This window comes from Alosa sapidissima, chromosome 18, assembly GCF_018492685.1.
Source record: "Alosa sapidissima isolate fAloSap1 chromosome 18, fAloSap1.pri, whole genome shotgun sequence".
Taxonomy (NCBI): Eukaryota; Metazoa; Chordata; class Actinopteri; order Clupeiformes; family Clupeidae; genus Alosa; species Alosa sapidissima.
This window is the reverse complement of record NC_055974.1, coordinates 16,222,980-16,248,805: the sequence shown is the minus strand read 5'-3', so window position 1 is coordinate 16,248,805 and position 25,826 is coordinate 16,222,980. Positions and strand designations below refer to the sequence as shown.

The window sequence follows — 25,826 nt, the reverse complement described above, 5'->3', positions numbered from 1 at the left end:
AGTTATTTTGACTGTTTCCTACGAAAGCTTTGCATCCTTTCCTGTAGCTAGTTATTGTTTGTAAAATGATTTTGTTGTTTTTCTATTTAAAGGTATGCATTTATTTCAGCCTATCTGTTTGTTAGTTGATATTTGGCCTTGATTTGGTAATAAAGTGGTTACTGACACTGTTTTGATATCTGTTTTCCTTGTCTGGTTACATGACCGGGTATAAACTCTTACATTTTAGATGTTTAATTGTCTGAAGCATGTGTATGGAGAGTTTTAATTGCATGAGAGGGAGGGGGCGAGCTAGCTAGCTCTCTGTTTTGTTTGAACATCAACAGAAGTGACGTATCCTCGCTATCGCTGATACAACCTTTAATAGTGGGATTCATCAAAATACATGATGTACTGAAGTCAGCCAGCAGAGGGCAGTAGATCCTGCTAACAGTGCAGCAGAAATCATGATGGGCCCTTGGGTACGGGCGCGCAAGTGGCAGGTACAGCAACAGCAGCAGTCACCACAGCCATCACCATTACATTACATGCGCACAACACACTTTAGTCTATTTGTACACTATCTCATTAGTCCTCCTTAATTTTTACAAAAACAAATATAACAGTTTATTTTAGTGCAGAATCACCTTCGAAAGCATGTCTAGGCCTATGTACAACATGCAGTCTGCATTCATAAAGTAGGTGCTTGATTTTATACACGGCACGGGACCTGATGAAACCCATAGCTAAACGTTACTAATAGCCAACTGCAGCCCCATAGGTCTATGTAGTACTCACAGCACGAGAATGTTAAACCATTGTTTTTTCCTGCCTGATGTTCTCGAGTTGAAGAATTCAATCTTATTTATATCCAATACACTTTGTCATTGCTTATCATAAAAACTAGCAAAAAGCTTTGAAAAATGCCTGCTGCATGAATCATGAAAGAAGTTATACATACTAGACAGTTATCTTCCCTAAGCAGACCTCTTTAAAATGAAAAAGAAAAATCACTATAAGCCTGTATAGGCAGCAACTATCCTGTTCTATAACAAAAATAAGAATCTATGTTGTATGGGGATTTGTCTGCAGGTCATTGTTTTATGATTGAGGGGGTCCATCTCAGATAGGCCAGGGATGGATAATAATATGGGTCTTCAGGATCCACCAATTCACAGAAATGCCACCTTGTTTTTATGGCCCTTTAGCCAGGGCTTCTAATGCTATCTTAGTTTACTTGCTTTTTGGATTGCTCCCCACAGTTCATATTGCCAGGATTCAAAGGGGCCCTGGATTTATGATCTACATAACTTACATCATTTTACATCTTGTGTTTCCCGTTCAGTCAATCTACTTTGTGCCAGTGTTTCTCGTCCCAATAGACTTTAGGCTCTTTTATCCAAGTGTCTGTGCAGGAAGGGACAGACTGTGTTCAATTTTCCTAGATCTAATCACCGTAAACATAAATTCTGTCCTTGATTAAATATGAATATCTTTCCTGGCCTAAACTCTTTGGCAATAAATGTAATTAATTACCATCATGGCAAAACAAATCTGTGGTGTGATGGGATGTTTCTTTAATGCATTGTAATATGGAAAAGAGCATAGCTTTTTTGAAGCAGTTTTTGAAGCAGTTTTGGTTAAAATGTGATTTGTGGCACTCACTTTACTGGCTAGAGTTATTGCAGACATGTTTGAAAAATCTCTCTCTCACACACACTCTGTGTGTGTGTGTGTGTGTCTCTGTGTGTGCGTGTTTCTAAAAGGCACATATTGTCCTCCGTGGCATCACACCTTCGGTGCGTGTGCCCTTTCACACACACACACACACACACACACAGAGTGGCAACAAACAAACTGATACCTGCTTTCAGTCTGATTATCAAACAAATGGCCCCTGACACCTGAGCCTCAGATCCTATTAGGGTTCCCCGGCGGGCTTGGGATGGGGTGCGAGGCTCAGCCAGGCTCTGCGGGAGAGGGGTATTACACCACCCCAGATGGAGCCCCGAGGGGTGCGGGTGTCGCCATGCTGATTACATCCCATAATCAGTGTCACACGGGCACACGGATACGACCAGACAGTGATCGGGGTCAGGAGCCACCACCACCACCACTGGCCTTCAAAAAAAATAATAGGTTTGCAGTAATCTTATTGTAAAGCCCAGGACTCGTTATCTAACGATTTAATGTTATCTAACGATAATGAATCCTCGGTGTATAGATGATAATTAACTTAAGATAGTTAAAATAATACAGCAGTATATGGGACTTTTCTGTTCCGCAAATGTGTCTGTTAACTTACTTGTGCCTCTAAAGACAATTTAATTTGGCGGTGGCAGAGAGAGTATTGGGTTGTTTAATTAAGGTGTTATGTTGAGACTTTGGCTCAAAGGGTTTCAGATGCTTGCTGGACATTAAAGCTTCTGCTGAACATTGAGTTTGACCTGTCAATGAGACCAGTACTGTGAATGACTGAATGGCTCCAGAAATATAATATTCCAGAGATTGCAGAGTGTTGATATGAAAAGTTAAACTCCCCTTGGCTGAAACAAGTGTGCAAAAGTGTGCTTTTTATGCTACCACAATAGCAATAAACAGTACTGTAGTCTGTTACAACTCCTTCATACCCCAGGCACAAGCTGGGCAATAACAGATAAGACAAGTCTCGAAATATAAAATTATATTTAAAAAACGTCAGTCGACATGATATACTGGTCTCTCTCCCTGTCTTGTACAAACTCATGCCCCAACCTGGCTGCCCCTCCTCTACTGCCTGTGATGCTCCACTGTGGTGCCACACTTGCGTCGCCGTGATGCTAGTTGGCTCTGGGTCGCGGCAGCTGACGGATCAGGTTGATGACATTTCGCAGGCGAGGAGAGCCCAGGGATTGGGCCGACTGTGCAACACGTGTCCCCACCGCCACCTGCCGCCCTGACTGCCATTACCGCATTGAAGGGCAAAGGTCATTTGGGAATGTGACTCTCAATATGTGAGATGACTTGATGCATTGTTTTATTGCTAAATGAATTATGTTTTTATGTTATTGTGTTATTAAAATATGTTTGCGTGGGTGATTCACTATTTCTTGGAATATTCTTTATGTTTGGCACTGAATGTAGATTTTCTCACTGATTGCACACAAATAGTGTGTTATTTTCATTCAGTTTTAGTAATTGCACTCATGCAGATATGTCGACTGCAGGGACAGAATTGTGTGTCGACAAATCTGAGACCCTTTTCAGCTTGTGTTTGTCTCCTGAAAATTATAGAGAAATCCAACAATACCTTTTCAGAAACATAGAATACAAGCTGAAAAGGGTCCTCACAGATATGACAACACACAATTCTGTCCCTGCAGTCAGTCAGTCAGCATTACTGCCTGCGTGCAATTACCAAAAATGAATGAAAATACATGTTTTTAAACGCTTTCTACTTTCTTCAACATATGAATATCAGTCTTTGAATCCTTGAGTCCATAGAGTAAAGCTCCTTTCAATATAATGACAGATCCCCTCACTTATCAGAGTGATCTTTTCTGATATATTGCAATATTCCATGCAACATATCTTTCCATCTAAAAATGAACAGGTTTGAATAGCCCAGGATGAAGCTGACAGCAGCACACAAACACACAAGCACGCATGCTCAAACAAACCTCCATTTTTCTATCCTCCCTCCTACCTAGACTCACCTTTGCTCCTGATGGCTGGCCCTCCCAGTTTCTCTCGCCTCCACCCCTCCTCCTCATGATAGGGGTAGCAGAAGGCAGCAGTATTGGGGTGGGGGGGGTAACAGATAGTGGTGTATGGGGTGGAGGGAGGTTGGGGGGGGGGTATTGAGGCGATGGTCAGTGGGGTGGCGGTGTGTGTGTGTGGGGGGGTGTGGATGAGGAGGGCCTTAAGCAGGTTTGGTGAGGTAAAGTGGGGTTTATCTCGGCGGCTTTGGGGCCTGACTGCCGGCTTATTTGGGTCAGGCGGCTTTACGACACAAGCAATTAGCCACTGGGTGCTAGCAGGAGGCTGGGGCTGGCTCGAGGAGATTAGCTGTCTTTCTGTGCCCTGGGCGGGTGAGCTAACCAGCTGGGTAACCCCCCCCCCCCCCCCCCCACACACACACACACACACCTCGCACCCTCAACCTATCTCCACACGCACACACCCTCCCACCCACAAATCGACCCCTGAAATGGAAGGGTCTTGACCCAATTTTGATGGGTCAAAGCACCGGCTAGTGTTAGTGACCGTTAAGGATTCGGTGCTGTAAGGGCAAAACAAAAAGGGGCCTAGTGCATGTAGTGCATTAGGAGTAGGGTGAGTGGTTGTTTTTGTTCATTTCAAGAGAGCTTTGGACTTCATGAATAGTGCAACAGGTTGTTTGAGCCATGTACTCTACTGAAATGCATGAGCTGTTTGTTAATCAAGTAGGTTTGACATAATGAGAAGAACAAATCGTAAAAGACATTGTGATCATGGGGGCATTGTCAACACTTATTTGTTTGACTTCATTCAATCCACACGTCTTGTCGTAAATTTCTGTTTCCAGGATGGTGAATTGTAATACTTGAGATGAAGAACAACATCCATATTGAAATGAACATAACATTAGGAAACCTTCCGGCTGGAATCTTCCCCCTGTGATGATCTGGCCATCAAGCCGTATTTCAGTTCCTTGAAATGTTTAATATGGAAGATTACAGTATAATTTGTATTGCCGACTTGAAATTTTTAATATGGAAGATTACAGTATAATTTGTATTGCCGACTTGCATGGTAACATACATACGACTTTCATAGTCAAATACACATGGGAGCTTGATAAACTGTGAGCTGACAAATACATGAGTATATAAATAAACAGACCAATAATACAATACAAGCCATAAAAAAGTGAAGGAGCTGCAATTCAGTTAGGAATGAATGGAGATATAAACAGGAAATGGCATAAATAGACATCATTAGACTAACAGCAGTGCTTATAAGTAAACAAAGGATTTGTTTAAAAACATGATGGAGAATGGAATGAAAGATTTTTTATAATTCATAGTTCATTACATCTTGTTCTATTGAACATAATCATGACATCTTGACATGGAGATCCGCAGGTTTCTATTTCTGTTGACCATTACTACAAGAACTGTAACATGGCTATTCAAACAAACTTGGTGTGACTCATTTTATTGTTCATACAGCATATTGCCTGGGATCTGATTCTGCATCCTTCTTCCCTAAAAAGCACTCTGATTACTCCTCCACATGACCATGATTTTCACCAATGTGGCCATGATGTTTTTGACAGAGTGTACTGATGTAATGTATGCAATACTGCAGTGTCTTATCTGATAGACTGAGAACGTATACAAACAGTACAGTACATTTATGATTCAAACATACATGTAGTTGTTATAGATGAAATATACAGATGAAATATATTCCAATTGAAATTGTAATTTTAAATTAGAAGCGTAACCGTGTTTCTTTTTACTCAGACTTGACACTATGTGTGTGATTCAGACTCAGAGTGCTGCATAGCGTGAGACGACAAACACACATCCGTCTCATTTAACCAAGCTGAAGCTTAACCCTCCTCTCTGGCAGCTTACAGAGCAGGTAACCCGTCTGCTGGGGAGATAGCAGGCTCACACATACACACACACATACTCGCTTGCTCCGGCCAGAGAGCCTGATTTAAATGCATCCTCTTACCGCATCTATCCCACTGGCCCGGGTAGGTCTAATGAGACCTGACACCAATACTTACTGACTTGACTTACTTACAAACACACACACACACACACACACACACACATGCATTTACACATACACATACCGACACACACACACACACACACCATTTACACACACATATGAAACACACACACACACACACACACACATAGACAATAATGCAATTAAGTGCATCAAATTCACATTGCTTGAAATATTCACACAAACACGTTCAAAATGCACACGCACACACACACACTCACAGATTGAGAGAAGCACATGGCACAGGATAAAGGAACAATGGAGGGTTTAAACTTTCAAATTTTCATCACATTTACTCGTACTTGCATTCTTGTGTAGCAGCTAAAGGATTTGTTTGCACACATTGTGACCATATCCATACCGACACACTTTTGGTGGTAAAAACTTGTGAGATGACTTAATCTGATCTGGACCCATAAGCTGGTGGTACCAACAAACAGACTTACCATCACATTCACACATACACACACACCACACGCACACACACACACACACACACGCACACACACACACACACACACACACACACACACACACACACACGCCACACACACACACCACATACACACACACCACACACACACACAATCGTGTGACTGTAATCTGTTCTGAGCTTTTGCGATCAATAAAACTAATGCCGCATTAGAGCAGTCATATCCACGCCAGAGAGATGTAGCGAGATATCATGACTGTTGGTCTTACTGGAGAGAGCTCTGTCAGAGGCAGAGTGGAGCAAAGCTTGGAGACGTGGAGACAATTTTACTGGTACTTAAGAGAAAGACAAAGATATTTACTGGTACTTAAGAGAAAGACAAAGATATTTGTCATTGTTTCTGCGCACTTTCTGAACAGAATTTTGGTCAAATCACTGAACTAGTTCCGAAAACATTTATTTATTTCACACACAGACTCACACACACACACACACGCGCACACACACACACACACACATACACACACACACACACACACACACACACACACACACACACACACACACACACACACACACACATGAAGGTGCAGATCTCCATGCCGTAATATTTAACCGGACCCTTGTTTTTCAGTGAACAAGCAGCTTGGAGAATTCCCGAAAAAGTGTAAATTACGATATGATATTCAGGGAAACACATCACATTTGAGCTGATAACAGCCTAGGATATTATCTTTGCTTTTACTGGCAGTGCAGCTATACTGTCCTCTGTCTGTACCGTAATACCTAATCTGCTTGAACAAAAGCCTGGATTGCAACATGTCCAAAAACAAGGGGGGGGAAACAGATTAAACTGAGCATTCAATCAGTCAGTGTGCCATCCATGAAATGCAATTTATGCATTAGTTTGATTTATCCATATTTTGTTATAACATAACTAGATAATATATAAATTAAATTAAATAATAATATGAATATTATTTATATGTCATTTTTTATTCTTGCAGACAACTGACAGCTCATTATGTTTATGATTGATGAGCTACAATTAGTGTCCCCCTTGTTGTGCGTACCCAATATTCTTGAGGTTTTTGTTTTGATATGATCTGAATTACAGAACCATCAGCGGGACATTGCCCTAATTTTTATTTTGTCCTCTGTCTAATTTTAAGGACAAAGGACAGTATCGTTGCCAAGGTGACAAGCAGCGTTACACCCCGCTGTGTCATCGCACCTGGCTCTCAGGTGGGCAGACTTAAGAGCACTGCATAAAGTTCCCCAGGGGAAATTCAAGGGAAATTTACATTTACTGTACATTTATTATTTTTTTAATAAATAAAATTAATTTTATTGAGTGGCACCAACAAAACTATAGAGAATCCTAATCTATCTTCTACAGGGCGGCAGTGAAAGGGTTCGGTGGCAGTGTACGGGGTTGTATTGGAAATAATGCAATCTAATCAAATGTTGAAAGCGGAGTGCACCGCACTGTGTGTGTGTGTGTGTGTGTGTGTGTGTGTGTGTGTGTGTGTGTGTGTGAGTGGCGGGGGGCTTAGCCATCCATCATGAATTAGGGGGGTGGACTCGGTTGTGGCAGTTAGGGCACGTGGGGGGGGGGGGCTGAGGTGAGCTGAGCAGCAGAGAGGAGTGGAATCTAAGTCCAAGAAGCAGAACTTAATGAGCATTAAAGTATTAGGTGAGAATAAGACCCTGCTCTAAGCACTCAAGCATTCCTAAACAACTCCAATAGCACCTGTTATATCATTGTTCTTGGCCTGTAACACAGCCTGAGAATTTTTTGTTTTTTTGATAAGCTATAGGACATACAGCCTCCAGCTGGCTATCACCCCCCATTTTAGAGATCAGGCGGATAGAATAGAACAGACCACATGCCAGCATAGGGACTTAACCCTGAAAGCACACTCAATGCTGTACACACACACAATGTTGTACACAGACTCGCATAATTGCCAGAGTTGTAGTTATAGCATGTAAGATAGGAGTGGAACTGTCTATGCTGCAGATGAAATACTTTTGGCGATTAATTTCTTGTTTAAAAAAAAAAAAAAATGGATAAAATAATTTGCCAGATGACTATATGGAAAGCCAATTCTATACTGGTATGAAATGCATTGATTAGATAAGGTGGAAAGATGACTATGTGGAAATGCAATTCTATACTGGTATGAAATGCATTGGTTCGATAAGGTGGACTTTGTACTATACAGAATGGCCACTGGATATGTGTGTACCTGTTTGAAATGAATTAACAAGGTCTATCTACCTGACTTTTGAGAAAACTGTGTTTGGAAAGAATAAATCAATCACAATTCCATAAAATGTATCTTTATAATTTCATTTGATATAATGCAATATGCAATATAAATCATGTTATTTTACATTATTTGGCTATAAAAAACAGGTTTATGGATATGTCAAACAGACCATCAAATTTTCAGGTGACGATGTGTCAAATATTTTTGTGACTTGCTACATAGGCCTACTCAATAGGTTACATTATAGACACTGCCAGTCCACACACTGTTTCATCTAGTGGCAATATCTTATTTAGCGTTCTTTGTATTGTACTCTAACATTTCTGTAGTGTACAGCCTTCTAACCTTGTTTCTTTTTTATTCAGTATGTAAAATGTACATTGCTGTTGTCTGTTTAGTTTTGGATGAAAGTGTTTACTCATGGCCAAATACTACTCAGGTGCCTCTAATATGTCCAATGTTATGACTAATAAAATCTACAGTACATGATGTGTATGTGGAAAATGTAAATATGAGTATTTCTATATCATTTTCTTCTCATTTCTATATCGTTTCTACATCATTAGATCTTAAGAGACACTTTAGGAGAAATGATGATTTTAGAATCCAAGTCATTCTTCTTGAACTTGTCTTTACACTGTCGGTTAGGGGATTTTTGCTTTTTTTGCTTTTGCAGTCTTCAGTCATGGCAAATATTTTTTTTATCACATCTCTCTTTGACGTTGTATGATGCATCCCTCTCATGCCTACGCATCCTGGGTCCTAAACTTGTGACCTCCTGGCTTTTGGATCTACTAGCGAACGTCTATAAATGCCGCTGGCCTTACATCATATGTGTCAGAGTTCACTGCTTGAGCGTTGCTCCAGCTCGGCGCCTCACATACTTACAAACAGGCACACTCCTCTCACTATCGAAGGGTCTATTATTAGCCAGTGCTAAACCTGAGTGGGGGCATGGCTAGCAGTCACTCTGTGTGTGTGTGTGTGTGTGTGTGTGTGTGTGTTTGCGTGCGAGACAGTGTGTGTGTCACTGTGTGACAGTGTCTGGGATCAGTAGGCGACTAGAACATTTTCTTCCCTCTCTTCATGTAATTGAGGCTTACAGCCTCTTGTTGTAGTACTTCTACGGGTTGGGGCTATATATGGCGAAGGATCTGTGGGAGATGAGGAAACGGTTAATTAATGACAGTCATGAGCCAAACATTTGGCTATTAGTAGAACTAATTAGTCTCACTCGATTCCCAGAAATTAGCATGTGTTTGTTATCGAAGAAGATCATCAACGGGTTAATATGGATTAAGGATGAGATCTTTACCAGTAAGGGGACTGAAACAGAACCATGAACCTTACTAACATACACATACTCAAAATAGAACCATAAAAACAGTTTCCAGATGCACATTATTTGGTCCCATAGATTTTATTGAACATATTTCAGAGACACCTGAGTAGTACTTGACCATCAGTAAATACTTTCATCTAAAACTAAACAGACAGCAATATGTAATGAACGCATAAATACATAATGAATGAATAACAAATGAACAAGTGTCATTTCACAACTGACAACACAATTATGATTTTTTTCATCTCACAATTGGCCACAACATGTTTTGTTTTGCTACTGTTGCTTAACTTACCCGGATGGCTTGTGTTACAGACTTAAATAGGATTTAGCTAAAACACTTGAAATGTCAAAAGAGATTTAGCAAGTCAATAGTGGCTTTGGCAGCTAAGGTATCTAGTGGTATTCATGCTATTCACAGACAAGTAAGTCCATGTGAAATATACAGGAGGGGGGTTTTCCGTCTCAATCATTACTGTCTGCGCCTTAGCAAAGCACTTTCCAAGGTAACAACCAAGGGGCTACATTTCTTTCTTTCTTTCTATTAACCCTCTGGGGGTACCAAGGGCCGACATTTTAGTATTTTTCTAATCTGAAAACAGAGAGTCCAAAGTGCAACATTATGTCTGCGTATAGCACAAACTCAGCAACAATAACAACAAATTAATATGAGAATGCCAATATAATAATTGTTTTTAGATTTTTTGGTAAATCAACAGTTTTCAAAACCTATTTTCAGAGGTGCTGAGACACTGTAAAAAAGACAGTTATTGTTTGTGACAAAGTGTTTTGAACTCATAGACACGAGTATTAGCTATAGAAGTAGCCCATTTAAAGCAATTATGCATTGGAATGAGATTCCTCTGGACTGCAGCTTTTATGTAGAAATAGTGCTCCACATATTTACAGCATCTGATCATTTAAACCAAACTTAATCTCTCCATTTTTATAAAAGACATTGCACTTCGGATAGGGCACTGTGTTTTATTTTGCCATTTGAGATTAAGTACAAATTCATCTGTAAAAGAAATGACCTGTTTTAGGGCCACCTTGCAGGTAATAATGCAGATATCAGCTGCGCAAAACATCCTGAAGTGAGTTGGATTATGCTCCAGTCAGTTTGATGTTTGTTGACGCCATCAGATACCCCAATGCACAAACACCCTGAGGAGCGTTAAAGAGCGACACTTCCCCTTCCTCGGCCGTCGGCCCTGATCCCTCATCCCTGCTGGGGAGGTGAGGAGAGGCGACTCCCACGGGCTCTGACAATATTTGTTTCTCTGATGGCTCCCCCGTCTGGCGCTCGCTACACCCTCCTCTCAGGGTGGGCTTGGGTGGAATGGAGAGAGGGAGAGAGAGAGAAGGAGAGAGAGAGGGAAAGAGAGAGGGAAAGAGAGAGAGAGATTTCTGTCAGTGATGTGTATGTTTGTGTGGAGAGATGTCTATGTCTCTGTGTGTGTATGTATGTGTATGTGTATATGTGTGTGTGTGTGTGTGTGTGTGTGTGTGTGTGTGTGTGTGTGTGTGTGTGTGTTTGATAGAGAGATATGATGTTATGTGGATATAAGTGTGTGTGTGTAAGTGTATGAGTGTATTTGTGTGCATGAGTGACTTTGTGTGTGTGCGTGTGTGTGTGTGTGTGTGTGTGTGTGTGTGTGTGTGTGTGTGTGTGTGTGTGTGTGTGTGTCTGTGTCTCTGTGTACCCAAGTTGTATACCTATACCAATACCTATAAGTCTGTCTGTGATTGACTTAATGTATATGTGTGTTTTGAAGGGATGGGGTGGTTTGGGGGTGGGGGTGCTTTTGTCATTCCCTCCCCATCAGAAGGGGATAGGGGCAAAGGGGAAGTATAGCAGTCGTTTATTTGGTGAAGATCATCAGCACGCAACCCCTTAGGCCAATCAGGGTGGTGGTGGTGGGGGGGGACGGCTTTAGGACAGGTCAGAGGCTACTGAGAGGATACTGGTCATTGACTTGCAAACGAGTTGGTAATTAGCCTCAACTCATTTGCAGTGGGGGGAATTAGTGTGTGTGTGTGTGTGTGTGTGTGTGTGTGTGTGTGTGTGTGTGTGTGTGTGCCCCCCATTAAGCACGGTTTGTGTGTTCCTGACCGTCTTGTCTTTAGGAATCGGGCAGGCTGATAAGGAGATAATACTAATTAGTTCTCCACCCACATTGCTTGTTAATTATGTTTGTGTGGGTTTACTGGCACTGATGGTAATGCCACCCCTCCCCACACTGACACCGACACACACACACACACACACACACACACACACACGCACACACACACACACACACACACACACACACACACACACACATACACCAAAAAATCAACAGCTCTTTTTCTTAAGCTGAGAGTCTCAGTTTAAGCCTAATTAATTATACCAAGTGGGGCTCCAACATGGTATACTTGGAAGATGTTACGTGTATTTGTATGTGTGTCAGTGTTTGTGTGTGTGTGTGTGTGTGTGTGAGGGGGGTGCATTTGTGTGTGTTAGGGGCAAACATATGTAGACGGAATATTGTTATTGTATATTGCCCAAATATTTGCTAGCTTAGTTGTTGTTAGTCACAAAGATCACCTTACCTTACCTTATGCACAGAGGACCACAGGCTCAGTCCCTGCTTCAGTCATTACAAGCGCACCTGATTGATTAATCACCCACTATGTGGATACTGTTTTTTAGAATTGATTTAGATTAAGTTTTATTTAGTATAATTTGTATTTTAGTATATTTAGTATATTCCCTCAACATCACTTTCTTTGTCTTGCGATATGGATATGGGCTAAATTAGTCTCTGGACAGATAGTCAGTCTTCTCTCAAAAGTGTGTAACCGCCTAATAATCTTGCACATACACCACTATACTCATGCACACTCACTATTATAGTCATTTTACATGTATGTATGAGAGGGTATAGTCGTGTATGTGAGAGAGTATAGTAGTGTATGTGAAGGAGTAAAGTAGTGAATGTGAGAGAGTATAGTAGTGTATGTGAGAGAGTAAAGAGTATAGTAGTGTATGTGAGAGAGTATAGTAGTATATGTGAGAGAATATAGTAGTGTATGTGAGAGACTATAGTAGTGTATGTGAGATAGTATAGTCATATATGTGAGAGACTATAGTAGTGTATGTGAGAGAGTATAGTAGTGTATGTGAGAGAGTTTGGTAGAGTATGTGAGAGAGTATAGTAGTGTATGTGAGAGAGAGTTTAGTATGCGAGAGAGTATACTGTCCTAAAATTGTGAGAATTGTTCCAAAACTTACTGTTTACCATGTTGTTAGTCGCTTTGGTTAAAAAGCGTCAGCCAAATGTAATGTAATGTAATACTAGTGTATGCAAGAGAGTATAGTAGTGTATGCGAGAGAGTTTAGTAGTGTATGTGAGAGAGTATAATAGTGTATGCGAAAGAGAGTTTAGTAGTGTATGCGAGAGAGTCTAGTAGTGTATGCGAGAAGGTATAGTAGTGAATGCAAGAGAGTATAGTAGTGAATGTGAGAGAGTATAGTGGTGAATGCGAGAGAGTATAGTGGTGTGTGTGAGAGAGTTTGCATGAAACGAAAGGGAGTTTGCATGAAACGGAAGGAGTTTGATTTCTCAGTTCCTGATTGGTTTGTCAATGTCACTTCTCTCTAGGTAGCCAATTAAAATCAAGGAAGGGGCGGGACCTACACTGTCAACAATGTTTGTGTAGACCTAGTGGTCGAGGAAAAAATCAGCCAAGTCCTATGTGACTAAATATTAAACTACTACTGCAAACCGAATGCAAATTAGGCTACAAAGACATGAGGGGTGCCTATTCTATTGTAATAGCCTAGGCTACCAGCTCCTTTTGTCTGGCGAAGTCATATTCTCTCACATATACTACTAAACTCTCTCACATACACTACTATACTCTCTCACATACACTACTATACTCTTTACTCTCTCACATACACTACTATACTCTCTCACATTCACTACTATACTCCTTCACATACACTACTATACTCTCTCACATACACGACTATACCCTCTCATACATACATGTAAAATGACTATAATAGTGAGTGTGCATGAGTATAGTGGTGTATGTGCAAGATTATGATAGTGTGTGTAAGACCAAGTATGAATTAAGGCCTAGACGGCCCCTCATAAGTGTGTATGTGTGTGTGCATGTGTGTATGTGTGAGAGTGAGGTGGTTGAGTCAGTGTGTGTGTGTGTGTGTGTGTGTGTGTGTGTGTGTGTGTGTGTGTGTTGTGTGTGTGTGTGTGTGTGTGTGTGTGTGTTGTGTGTGTGTGTGTGTGTGTGTGTGTGTGTGTTGTGTCTGACACACTGAGCTCTTCTCCTTACATGTGTGCTCTCTTCTCCTTTTTATTTACTTCATGTTTGTACACATCCCTTTTTCTGCAGCATGGACCCATTGGAGACACACATACAGTAATAGACACATTATCTGAGACCTGATCTGTTCAAATAGCATTACAATATTTAAGCCAATTTCCCAAATATTCCTTACAAAGAGAAACAAACTATTTGAACGAAAATGCAAAAAAATCTAAAAGCTCATGCTGACCTGACTACAGGCCTGTCACAATGGCAATATTGCATTTTCTATAGAACCATACAATACAATTAACATATATTGTCTAAGAATGCATGTTTGCCCATATTCTGCTTATTCCATATGTAATTAAACTCCAGTGTTAAATTATACCATAGAACAATTTCAACCCTGAAGTTCCTAGTAGGCCTACTGGATGTTTTCTCAGAAACTCAACTGCATACAGACAAGCTTTATTCTTTACCTTCAATGAACTGCCCAAATTAATCAATAAGGATTTTCTGGAGACCACCATCTCCTTCTCATAGGCTAATATGTGGTCTTTTGTACGAACAACCTTCCAGACAGATTATCAGAAATGGCTAAACCCATCACCTTATAATAAAGCGTGACCCTTTACCTGACTACAACCTCTTAAACAAAACAATCTCAGGCAAACCTTGTTAAATACAGCAAGATCATTTAGACAGGTTAATGAAAGAAGAATCTAATCTCCCTATGTGATCTGAAATTATCATTCCATTTTTAGTTGTAGGCCTAATTTACTTTACACAGACAAAGACTAACCCCAGTTGTACCCCAGTTGTACCCCAGTTGTAACCCCAGACATCTCTTGTCAAACTGTAATAAAGTCAAACATTTTCAATTATTTCACTCTAAAGCCTTATTAATGTGTGGGGATTGATTGGAGAAAAAAAAACTTTTGTTGTGCCAAATGTGTCAAACAGATGTCTGAGGTTAGCCGGATTAATAAGCAAATTGTTTCCTCAAGGGACCGGTTAATACTAGTCAGGATTCGCAGGGACTGAACCAGATCACTCGTAATGTCTTGACCCCTGAGAGAGAGGTGGGCAGCTGACAATCCACCAGCTCTATAGCCTAGCGTGTTGCCCCGGGGTTATGTATTCCAAAGGTTGGGCTATAAGGTGTTACACTGTCCATTTTAATTACTACGGCATTAACTTGTCAGCCTTGTTGGTGCACAACATGTGTCTTGAAGTGTGTTCTTGGTCAAAGGGATGCTTGCATGTGCTACTGATTGTCATGACCTAAGAGCTTGGCAGAGAGCAATCCTCATTAAAACACACACAGGATCCTTGCTTCATTACCATGTAAATATATCTACAAGAGTTAGGCTACCTTAGTGCCAAAGTCAGAAATCTAACCTATGCAATTGGTGATTTAGATAACTAGTCAAAAGAAAATTACACATTTATGGTAGGCTTATTCCCAACACTTCAGGATAGCCATTTATCTCACTTAATGTAGGGCTATCCTCATAAGTAGTCCAGGGCCTACTAGGTATGTCTAGCCAAGCACTTGCCATCTCAAAATAACACTAACGAATTCAAATAACCTTTTCCCAATCAACAGGTCACCATGTAGGCCTAATCTACATTTAGATATTCAGTGGTGACACGCACTCATTTGCAATTACTGTCCTCCGTTTCCATATTAATCAAACCAATTAAATCACGTTGTTGTTAGCGGTCTTGACAGTTAATGTATCCCTCGGCTTAGTCTAACAAGCTGATCAGGCAGTCACCTGCCCCCCTCTCTCCTTCCCTGCTGCGAAGTGGCTAATGACCGAGGCGTATAATCCTTCTCAAAACAACTACAAAGATGCTAATTGTATCTCCGTATAAATACGGGTTGACTCATGGTTCCTCTTTCTTACTAGAACTTGCTCAACACGCTTTAGAGTACCAAGTGAGATTAGCTTTACCGAGAGGAGCAGGGAAATGGAGCCTTTATAATTAAGGCTTCCTTCTTACGCATCGGTCTCGTCGTGAATGGATATGCGCTCAGGCAACTTTTACACCGATCTTTAGTCTGTCAAAAAAGAGCTCTCAAACAACTTTTGATCGCATAGGTGATTTTAGCCTAAGTGAAGGTGGACTGAACGAAACATGTTCCCATTGCCAATGTTCACACCGGAGCAGGTGGCTCGCGTGTGCGAGAACCTGGAAGAGACGGGGGACATTGAGCGTCTGGGTCGCTTTCTCTGGTCTCTACCGGCTGCTGTACCGGGCTCGTCAGGCGAGGCCCTGAACCGACACGAATCGGTAATGCGCGCCAGGGCCCTTGTGGCGTTCCACACGGGGAACTTCGAGGCGCTCTACCAGATCCTACAGAGCCATCGCTTTACGCGCGAGTCGCACGCCAAGCTCCAGGACCTGTGGCTGGACGCACACTACCGCGAGGCGGAACGGCTGCGGGGGAGGCCGCTGGGGCCCGTGGAGAAGTATCGCATTCGCAAGAAGTTTCCCCTGCCACGCACTATCTGGGACGGCGAGCAGAAGACGCACTGTTTCAAGGTGAGTTTCCCTCGTGTCTACATCACTAGTATTTTCTAAACATATGATGAATTAAAAAATTCCGCAAACCTTTAGGCTAGAGAAAGTTAGTGACTGTTTAATTCAGTCATTTAATGCTGTGGTGAGAGATTAACATCTGGCAGATCTTTAAAATGGACATTAATAATGAGTTCCAGAAAGTCTGAGCAAAACAAACATATGTGAATGATTTCTTAGCAGGTGGTAGCTGTAGAACAACATCTTCAAGCATTTTCTCATCAGGGATCAATAGACCAAAGGACATGCTCTCTTTATTCATAAACATAGCCTACTGTATGTTTGGGATAAAATACAGGTCAGAACTGCAGAACCTTTATTCCCATATGGCCTTCTCACCATATTCCAAATCCAATTGCTTATATAGACCATATGTGGATGTCTGAATTGTGAGGTTATAGAATCAGTGTTAGTTGCTGCCTAAATCCTAGTGACCAAGTCTTTAACATCTGACTCTTAAAGTAAGACAGTGAGCTTTAATAGGTCCTTATCCGACCTGAGCCTTGTCTGTCATACAGAGAGAATAATGCCATTACTTAGAACCTATATATACCACGGCTAATGAGAGCTGATGATTATGAGATGTAAATACACCACCTATGAGTAAACAGGCAAGCTTTGTACTGTAGATACCCGGTGCAAGCATGTACTCAGAATGCTTTGGCATTATTGTAGGGTAAACAAATTCCTCTAAAGTATTCTTGAGACTACAGAAGCCCATGGCACATAACACAACGAATATCGAGTCTGTAGTATTGTTTGTGTGCAATTGTGTTGTCACAAATACTCCAAAAATTCCATAGTTGGTCAAGTCTGGTAACAATGGAGCAACATGACATAGATTAACAAAATATGTCATCATAAAATAAGTCCCCTGTTGGGACTTATTTTCCCAATAATGACCGGCGTTCTATACATTATCCCTTACATCGTTTCTGCTGGTAGGCCTACTACTGGTAACCTTTACATCTTTGTCCATGTCCTTGCCGGAGTCCTGCTGACCAGGTTAAGCTTCTTGACTGAACCAACACCTGTGCTTAGTATCTGTCTTCCAGCACCTGATAGTGGCCCCTCATAAGTATGGTTCTGTCATGATCAGCATATGGCATCCTTTTACGGTCACCACATGTATTAGTTGGACTAGTCAATTGGCCAATGTTCATTTAGAATTAAAAAAAATGAAGCAACTTTGACTGGGCAGTGTTTTGAAAAAGTATGCTGGCCTTGATATGACCACTGTAAACAGTTAAAACAGTTGCGCAGATTATTGGTGGTTGTCATATATATCAAAGTTTTACCTCAAAACATTTGTGAAAAACAGACCGATTAGATTCACTTTGGCTCATTCATGTGCATTTAAGTAATGTCATGGTGTCTGTGTCTTGAGCGTGGCAGGGATAGAATTAGCAGGCTTGTGTCCCACTTTGTAGAATTATGACCTTAGAGGAAGCAAGCCACACCCATACAGAGAAAACAAGATAATGCGTGTCAGTTGTCACCCTCGTCACAATCCCCTCTATAGAGGATTGTGTGATGGCAGCCTTGCCAATGTCATGGCTGGAGCAGGGGAACTCTGACTCCTGCTCGGTGGAAGGCGAGTGGATCTGGCAAGCCCTCTTGAACTGAACATTTGGCATCCTCTAGTGTCAGGGGCTGGTATTGCGGTGTGAGATTTTAGATTCGATTAGATTAGATTCCACTTTATTGTCATTGTGCAGAGTACAAGGACAAAGACAATGAAATGCAGTTTGCGTCAGAACCTGCTGGTTCGGGTGCAGAGAGACCTGTAACGCTTCCCGGGGGGGGAGTTGAGAGAACAGTCTGTGGTTGGGGTGAGAACAGTCTTTGATGATGCTGCGTGCCTTTCGCAAGCAACGCTTGCCATGGATGACCTCGATGGAGGGGAACGAGGAACCGGAGATGCGTTGGGCAGTTTTCACCACCCTCTGCAGTGCTTTCCAGGGGAATCAGTCGGAGTTGGAATCAGATTGGAATCAGAGGCCCACTAAACGTGTCTTAATCACTGTTGTTCATCTAGCCTCCAACTGATCCTTAACCTCCTTTATCCTGAACCAGTCATTAGAAATGTTTCACTGGGCCCTCGTGGTCTATAAATACCAGTTAACGAGAAGGCTGATTATTTTCAGTGTGGCTCTAATGCCGTCCAATCCCTTTCTAGGTAGCCCTGATGAACATTAAATGGTTGCACAATCCTAGACAAATCCCAGTTGCTGTATCATTTCCTGTCCCAGTGTCTGGGTAAAAGGATGAACTCATTAGGTGGCATGAGACAGGAGTGCCATTTTAACATGGGGATACGTGAGACACTGGGTTGGGTTGGGTTGGGTTGGAATATGTTGGGTTGGATTGGGTTAGTCGTGCACCTGAAGTACTTACAAACTCAGATAGGAGCTCAGTGTGGATTGGATCTTATCAGTATCTTATTCAGTCCTGTCCCCTGGTTCAGTCTAAGCTGTTATTTGGGTTATCTCTTTGGGCTTTGTTCCAATAGGGCACCAATACCCATGGAACATTTAGTCGCAGAAGTATAAATTGTAATATAATTTATTTTGTTCAACCTCCACATAATATTATTGCTATCTGTTTTTTTGTTGCCTATGAAACCTTTCAGTTGCAGATAAATCGCACATATGGCATGCAGAAGGAGGCTGTATGTTTAATATGCCATCTGGTTTAATGGCACCTTGGCTTTCACATGGCATTAGTCAGTGAATTAATTAGATGTATGTTCGCCATGTGTATGTTGTGCAGGAGAGGACCAGGAGTCTGCTCCGGGAGTGGTACCTGCAGGACCCGTACCCCAACCCGTCCCGAAAGCGCCACCTGGCCCAGGCCACGGGCCTCACGCCCACCCAGGTGGGCAACTGGTTCAAGAACCGCCGGCAGAGGGACCGCGCTGCCTCCGCCAAAAACAGGTGGGTGCTCCCCAAAGCCATCTCAGCAGCCTCTGTTGCTGACATCCGAAAGACATTCCCCTCCGACCACACACACACACACGCACACACACACACACACACACACACACACACACTCACACACACACACACACACACACACACACACTCTTCTGCTCCACGCTATTGTAATGTCTCGACCGAGTACCCCTTATCATACTTTAGCTCCACCAGCTTATTACAAACTCCAACCAATGCAAAGTCAGTTGGACACATTTTGACAGGACCTGCGTCTCGTTTCATGCAGTTTAAACATAATCAATAATATGACATATGACATATAATACATATTGCATATTGTAATACTAATATGTATATTTTACATATCGTTTCTGTATAATCTATAAAAAACAATCTAAAATATTTCTTTCTTCTCCTGTTTCTCTCTCTCTCTCCCCCCTCCAGACTGCAGCAGGATCCGAGCCTCCACCCTTCGGGCAGTTCTCCGGAATGCTCCTCGCAGGACCACCACCTGTCCTCCCCGCAGCGCGGCCACGGCAGCCCGCTGGCCAGCGACTGCAGCTCGGGCACCGGCCCCCGCGGCACCCGCGCCTCCACACCGGACATCTCCGTCAGCAGCGACAGCGAGTTTGAGCCCTGAGACGACCCAGCACCACCCACACCCCACGGCCTCCTGTTTACAGGGCCCTTCCCAAAATCAAGCTTTTCAGGCAGTCTGGGCAGGCGAAGGAAGATGAAGGAACCCTGTCATTGGGTCCTTCAAAGACCCAAAGAGGAACCACAGGAGAGAGAGAGGTTCCAGAACCAAAAGAGAGACCCAACCCTCAAAGAGACTGGGGTCTGGTGGTCAGAGAATTTGTTATGAACTCTCATGGATTTCTTGGTTTCTGTTGAACTCACAAACATACTCCTACCAGCTCTCTGATATTGGGAGAAACTGAATATGATTCAGGGTGAGATGGATAATTACAGATGAAAAGAACTTAAAACACAAAAGAACTAAATGCACTTATTGTAACTTGATAGGCTTGAGAACTCATCAAGGAAATCCAAAACACTCTGTCGCAATTTCAAAATGACATTTTAAAAAACAGCACTACTGTTTCAAAAACATCTGTTTTGTTGTGATCATGTTGTGTCCATGAATGTTGTTATGTATTATACATTTTGATTTCTACTCTCTTTTGTTTTTGTTAAAGGGAAACTCTAATATGAAACAAAAACACCAGACATGTCGCCAGGCATCCTTTTAGTCTTAACAGTTTCGATTTTCACCAGCCTTTAATGGCCTGCACAACAAATCTGTTATCTTATATTCCTTATCATTATTCCTCATCTTATATTCCTTATCTATCTATCTCTATGGACCCTTTCAAGAGAGTTCCATTATCAGCATCATAGTTGGCCCCACAAGACTTCCGTTTTAACATTCCATATGTTATCTTAATGCAGAGGAAGTAGATTGGGGCCCAAATAGAACGTTCAAGCATTGTTTTTGTTTTTATTGTTGAAAGGGTCTATATATTTCGACTCACTTTCTCACTCTTCCTATCATCACTGTATCCTTCATACTTGATTTAGGCAAAAGAGAAGTGCCAAACCAACCAGTCTGGTGAATGGATTTCTCATGTCTTTATTAGGACTTGTGCAGTGCTCTGACTTATGCAGTGCTTCCCCTGTTTGGTTGCAGCTCAGATTTAATCCGGCTGGGATAAAATAATAATGTAATAATGTCTAATAATTCCCATAATGTGACTGAATATTTGTTAAACCAGAGCTGCAACTGAACACTGCAGATGAGAGCATACTCTCTACAATTTGTCATAGACTGATTATTACAAAGACACCATGTCCCTCAGAAATATCTGAAGTGGTAAGAGACTATGCGCCTTCACATGAATTAGGACATCTTTTTTTTTTTAGAACATCATTTTTTTTTTTTTTTAATCTGAAACTATTAATGCTGGCATTGTCTGGTGGGGTATTTGGTCTAATCACATGTAGAGTTTAAACACAGAGCTAGCACTGTGTGTAGGACTGACTAGATCCCAACGTTGTGTGTGTATATCTTCAGTTGGGCATTTACTCCACAATTTGTCATGTTGGCAGTGTGTCTCTGAGGTGCACACATTTGCATGTGCAGTATGTGTGTCTGGGGAATGTATCTCTAAACATACATATGGTATGTCTGTCTGTGGTCCACTGGGCTAATGTTCAGCACCCCTAACACTGCAGACAAGTCATAGACATGCTACCTCATACTCCGTACATTCTTAGGTAGAAATGTTATGCTGCTGCTACCTGATTACACAACACACCCAGATTCGGAGTCAATACTTTGACCTTCGACCTTCTCAGTCTAGATGAAGTCACTGGGTACTGCTACTTTGAGACAATTGAGACAAACAGAGAGAAAAAAAAAACAACGCACTAAGAGAGATAAAGATAGAGGGATAGAAAGAGTGGAAAAAGAGGTGAAAATTCTGTAAGAGCATAGAGGTGCTCCTAAGGCCACACAGCTTGGTCTTAATTCCATTCACGTGCCTAAACTTTGTGGGCAGACTCAACTCACTCTCCTGCCTGCCTAACAAAATGAGTGACACACTGATCAAACCTCCTACATATGCCCATATACAATGATTTTTATGAGGGAGTTGTCTGAAAAAGGGAGTTTTTTATGTCCTATGTGTACATTTGAAATAAATGATATTATTTTTTATCTGAAAGTGTTGGGTCTGTGCCTGTCTGTGAATGTTGATGTTTTTTTCCAAGGTTTTCAACACACAAACAAAACTTTAACAAAACAAACAAACAACAACAAAAGTAGTTGTTTGCTCAATATCACACAGATAATTACATAAAATAACTGTAACAGGTAAACATTTAATTGTCAGGATAGAAAGTTTTCATAACTAGTCGTTTCAGACCTACTCACACCCGAGTAGACAGGAAACCTAGACTGTGAGCTGCAAAGTTTAAAGAGAGTAACCTAGTTCCGCACAAAATGCAGTTCCGCCCACCTTCGCGCACACCGGTAGTGTGAGGTGCATCTGGCCGGGGTCTGGATACTTCTGCATACAATCAAACATTCTTGCATGCACTCAAAATATCATTTGGTGTTGGTTTCGGCAGTGTCCACTGCGTCTGTGGGTCGTGGGAGAGAGCTTTGTTCTGAGCGGCATTATCGTGAAATTGTTCGTCTTACCTGAGTCTTGGTCAGGCCAGGCTAAGTGCGGTTGAGATGGACAGCGAAGGGAGGAAAGTGGTCGTTTGCGACAATGGGACCGGGGTAAGTTTGAACCGCTTCTCATCCAGATATAAACATGAAGCGTATTGAAATATACGTTTTCCCACGTTCTGTTATTTGAATATCGACCCAAACGCATAACATTTGAGTGAGTGAAATCAGATCACATGTCTGTGTTTTTCTGAAAGAAGGTTCCTCGAATGAACACTCTGTGCATTGTTTATTTACAAAAACAAAAAAACTATGGAAAAAGTCAACAGAGCTAATGCGTTTTTTACTATCTTAAGTCACATTTGTCTAAGTGAACGAGTGATTTTTCCACAGGGCGTGTGCCATTGCGCGCATCTGTCTGGACTTGTTTTAGCCTACAATGCCGATTATGACATTCTCTCTCATACGTTCATCCTTAAAAGGCACTGCTCATACAGGGCAAAATATTGGCTAACAGGAAGAGGTAGGCTTCTAATGTGAAACCAACCACTGAAGAAAAAAAAAGCGTATAGTCTGCTGTCCGTATAGTAACTCTAAGCTCAGTTTGACAGCAGTACCTGCTTTTGCCCAATACTGTGTTTTGACATGGAATGTGGTGAACGCCCCCGGGCTATGGAATGTGCTGTAGGTGCATGGGCATGTCAGAACAGCTTTTTTCTAAAAAGAAATAATCCTTTCCTTCATTGAGTCATTCTTAGCACAACAGTGACCGTTTCTACCTTCATCTGCATCCACTACTAGTGTGTGTAAACCTGGTTCTTGCATGAGGTTGTGCAGCATCACACCTAATGCCAAGTTGCAAAATAATTTGTCCCAAGGAATTGTTGATACCAGACATATGATGCCAGTAGGCTTATTAACCTCATTGCAAAAATTCAAATGAGGTAAATGCGTCTCACTGGCACAGAGATATGTAATAATTGAAACTGACGCCATTAATTGCACTTTGCTTTCTGATATACAGTGGTGTGCAATAACAACTGAATCCAGCTGTGTAAAGTGGTGAAACTGATTTGCAATTCACTTCCTTTGCCATGACTGAGATGCAGTGATTCATCTAGTGTGGTGGATGTATGACGAGGCCCAAGCAGTCGCAGACCCAGGAGCAGATCCAATCTGGACCATGCCAGATTAAGGCTACAGTAATCTAAAGGGTCATCTCATCAGCTCACCTTCTGTCTTCTCCTGTCTCGTCCACAGTTTGTCAAATGTGGCTTTGCGGGTTCCAACTTTCCTGAGCACATCTTCCCCGCCATGGTCGGGCGGCCCACCATTCGGTCCTCCACCAAAGTGGGCAACATCGAGATCAAGGTGAGCACACGGTAAACCCCGACAGACAACTCTGACCAGTCACTGGTTTCAGACCAACTGTTTCAGTCCCTCTTTTATCCTTACACTTGCACAATAAGCCTGACGTCAGTTAGACATCAATCACTGTAGTTCTGCATGCATAGTAGGCTACAGGGCTCCCACCGCGAGGCTATGGTCAAGTATATAGGGAGGCAAATATTGATCACACATGTCTATCCTGAGCTGTGTGCTCTCCTATTTTCTTGTCTGATATAAATGGATAGTCCATGTTTGATTGTAGTTGCTTTTGAATGTTTGTAGTACAGTCACTACAGTTGACTTTAAAGTACTACTGCTTGTTTATAAATCAGTAAATGGAGCAGGACCTAAATACCTATCAGACATGCTTCAGCAGTACACACCTTCTCGACTTCTCAGGTCTCAATAGAAAAGCCTGTTAATAAAACCTGCTGTTAGAACTAAACATGGTGAAGCAGCTTTTAGCTGCTATGCGGTTCAGCTCTGGAACCAACTTTCAGATGACATCAAAAAGGCCCCAACCGTAGCCAGTTTTACATCTAGACTTAAGACCAAACTGTTCTCAGATGCCTTCTGCTATAACTGCGCTTACAAAGTTACAAACTCTGAATCTGCCTTTAAATTATTCTACCTTGTGTCTTGTTGATTGTCGACACATCCTTTCACAGTTAGTACACAAATGATAGAATAACACAGAATGCATATATAATTTATCATTATGTCATTATACTGTAATGTGTATTGTAATTTTGACTACTGGAAGCCATAATGGCACCGTGGGACAGTAAAGCCTATCCTGTCCATTCCACTCTGCAGGACCTGATGGTGGGGGAGGAGGCCAGTGAGCTGCGGCAGCTGCTGGAGGTGTCCTACCCCATGGAGAACGGCATGGTGCGCTGCTGGGAAGATATGCTCCACCTGTGGGACCACACCTTCGGCCCTGACCGCCTCAACATCAGCCCGCCCGACTGCAAGGTGCACGTCCTAGATAGATAGATACTTTATTGATCCCCAAGGGGAAATTCAAGTCCTTACAGTGTCCGTCTGTTTACATGTCTGTTTCTCCATCACTGTCTATCGCTCTGTACCACAAAGAGTACAGTACAGTAGAGTACAGAGTACAGTATCCTGTAAGTAGCCTATACATGGTCGTCTGTTGCAGTGAGAGAACACCGGAATTCTGCAGGACTCTGGCATACCAAACACATTCTCACAATAACAGATTAATGCTATTTCATTTACCACTATTTTTGCTACTACTTTTCTCATATCAGCAATCAGACTGATTCATCTTAAACATGTCGCGTGTTGGTTCTTGTGTTTTTCTCTTTAGATTCTGCTGACGGAGCCTCCCATGAACCCCCTGAAGAACAGGCAGAAGATCACGGAGGTCATGTTCGAGACGTACCAGTTTCACGGCATCTACGTCGCCATCCAGGCCGTGCTTACTCTCTACGCACAAGGTGAGATGCGAGCAACACCCCTCCTTACTGGATGTGCTGTGAAAATAAATCAATAACCAGGGTCTCATCAGGGATTTACACGACTTCAAATTATGAACAAACTGGCAAACCTGAACTTTAAATGAGACTAAAACCTGTCTAAAAGAAGA

General features: G+C 41.9%; 2 protein-coding genes across 2 annotated transcripts in view; both read left to right on the top strand.

The window, feature by feature from the left end:
• The first annotated feature begins 16,094 nt into the window (after nucleotides 1–16,094).
• Nucleotides 16,095–21,009, top strand: six7 (SIX homeobox 7). Its single transcript, XM_042069344.1, has 3 exons — nucleotides 16,095–16,675; nucleotides 19,484–19,647; nucleotides 20,092–21,009. The coding sequence occupies exons 1-3, from the start codon at nucleotides 16,268–16,270 to the stop codon at nucleotides 20,285–20,287; spliced, it is 768 nt and encodes a 255-aa protein (XP_041925278.1). The 5' UTR covers nucleotides 16,095–16,267; the 3' UTR covers nucleotides 20,288–21,009.
• A 1,643-nt stretch (nucleotides 21,010–22,652) lies between these two features.
• The window catches only part of zgc:101810 (uncharacterized protein LOC493612 homolog), a 6,516-nt gene continuing 3,342 nt past the window's right edge, over nucleotides 22,653–25,826 (top strand). The window contains exons 1-4 of the mRNA XM_042069289.1: nucleotides 22,653–22,936; nucleotides 24,086–24,196; nucleotides 25,031–25,189; nucleotides 25,548–25,677. Of these exons, the coding sequence (XP_041925223.1) occupies nucleotides 22,889–22,936; nucleotides 24,086–24,196; nucleotides 25,031–25,189; nucleotides 25,548–25,677 (448 nt within the window). The 5' untranslated portion in view covers nucleotides 22,653–22,888. The remainder of the gene's footprint in view (nucleotides 22,937–24,085; nucleotides 24,197–25,030; nucleotides 25,190–25,547; nucleotides 25,678–25,826) is intronic.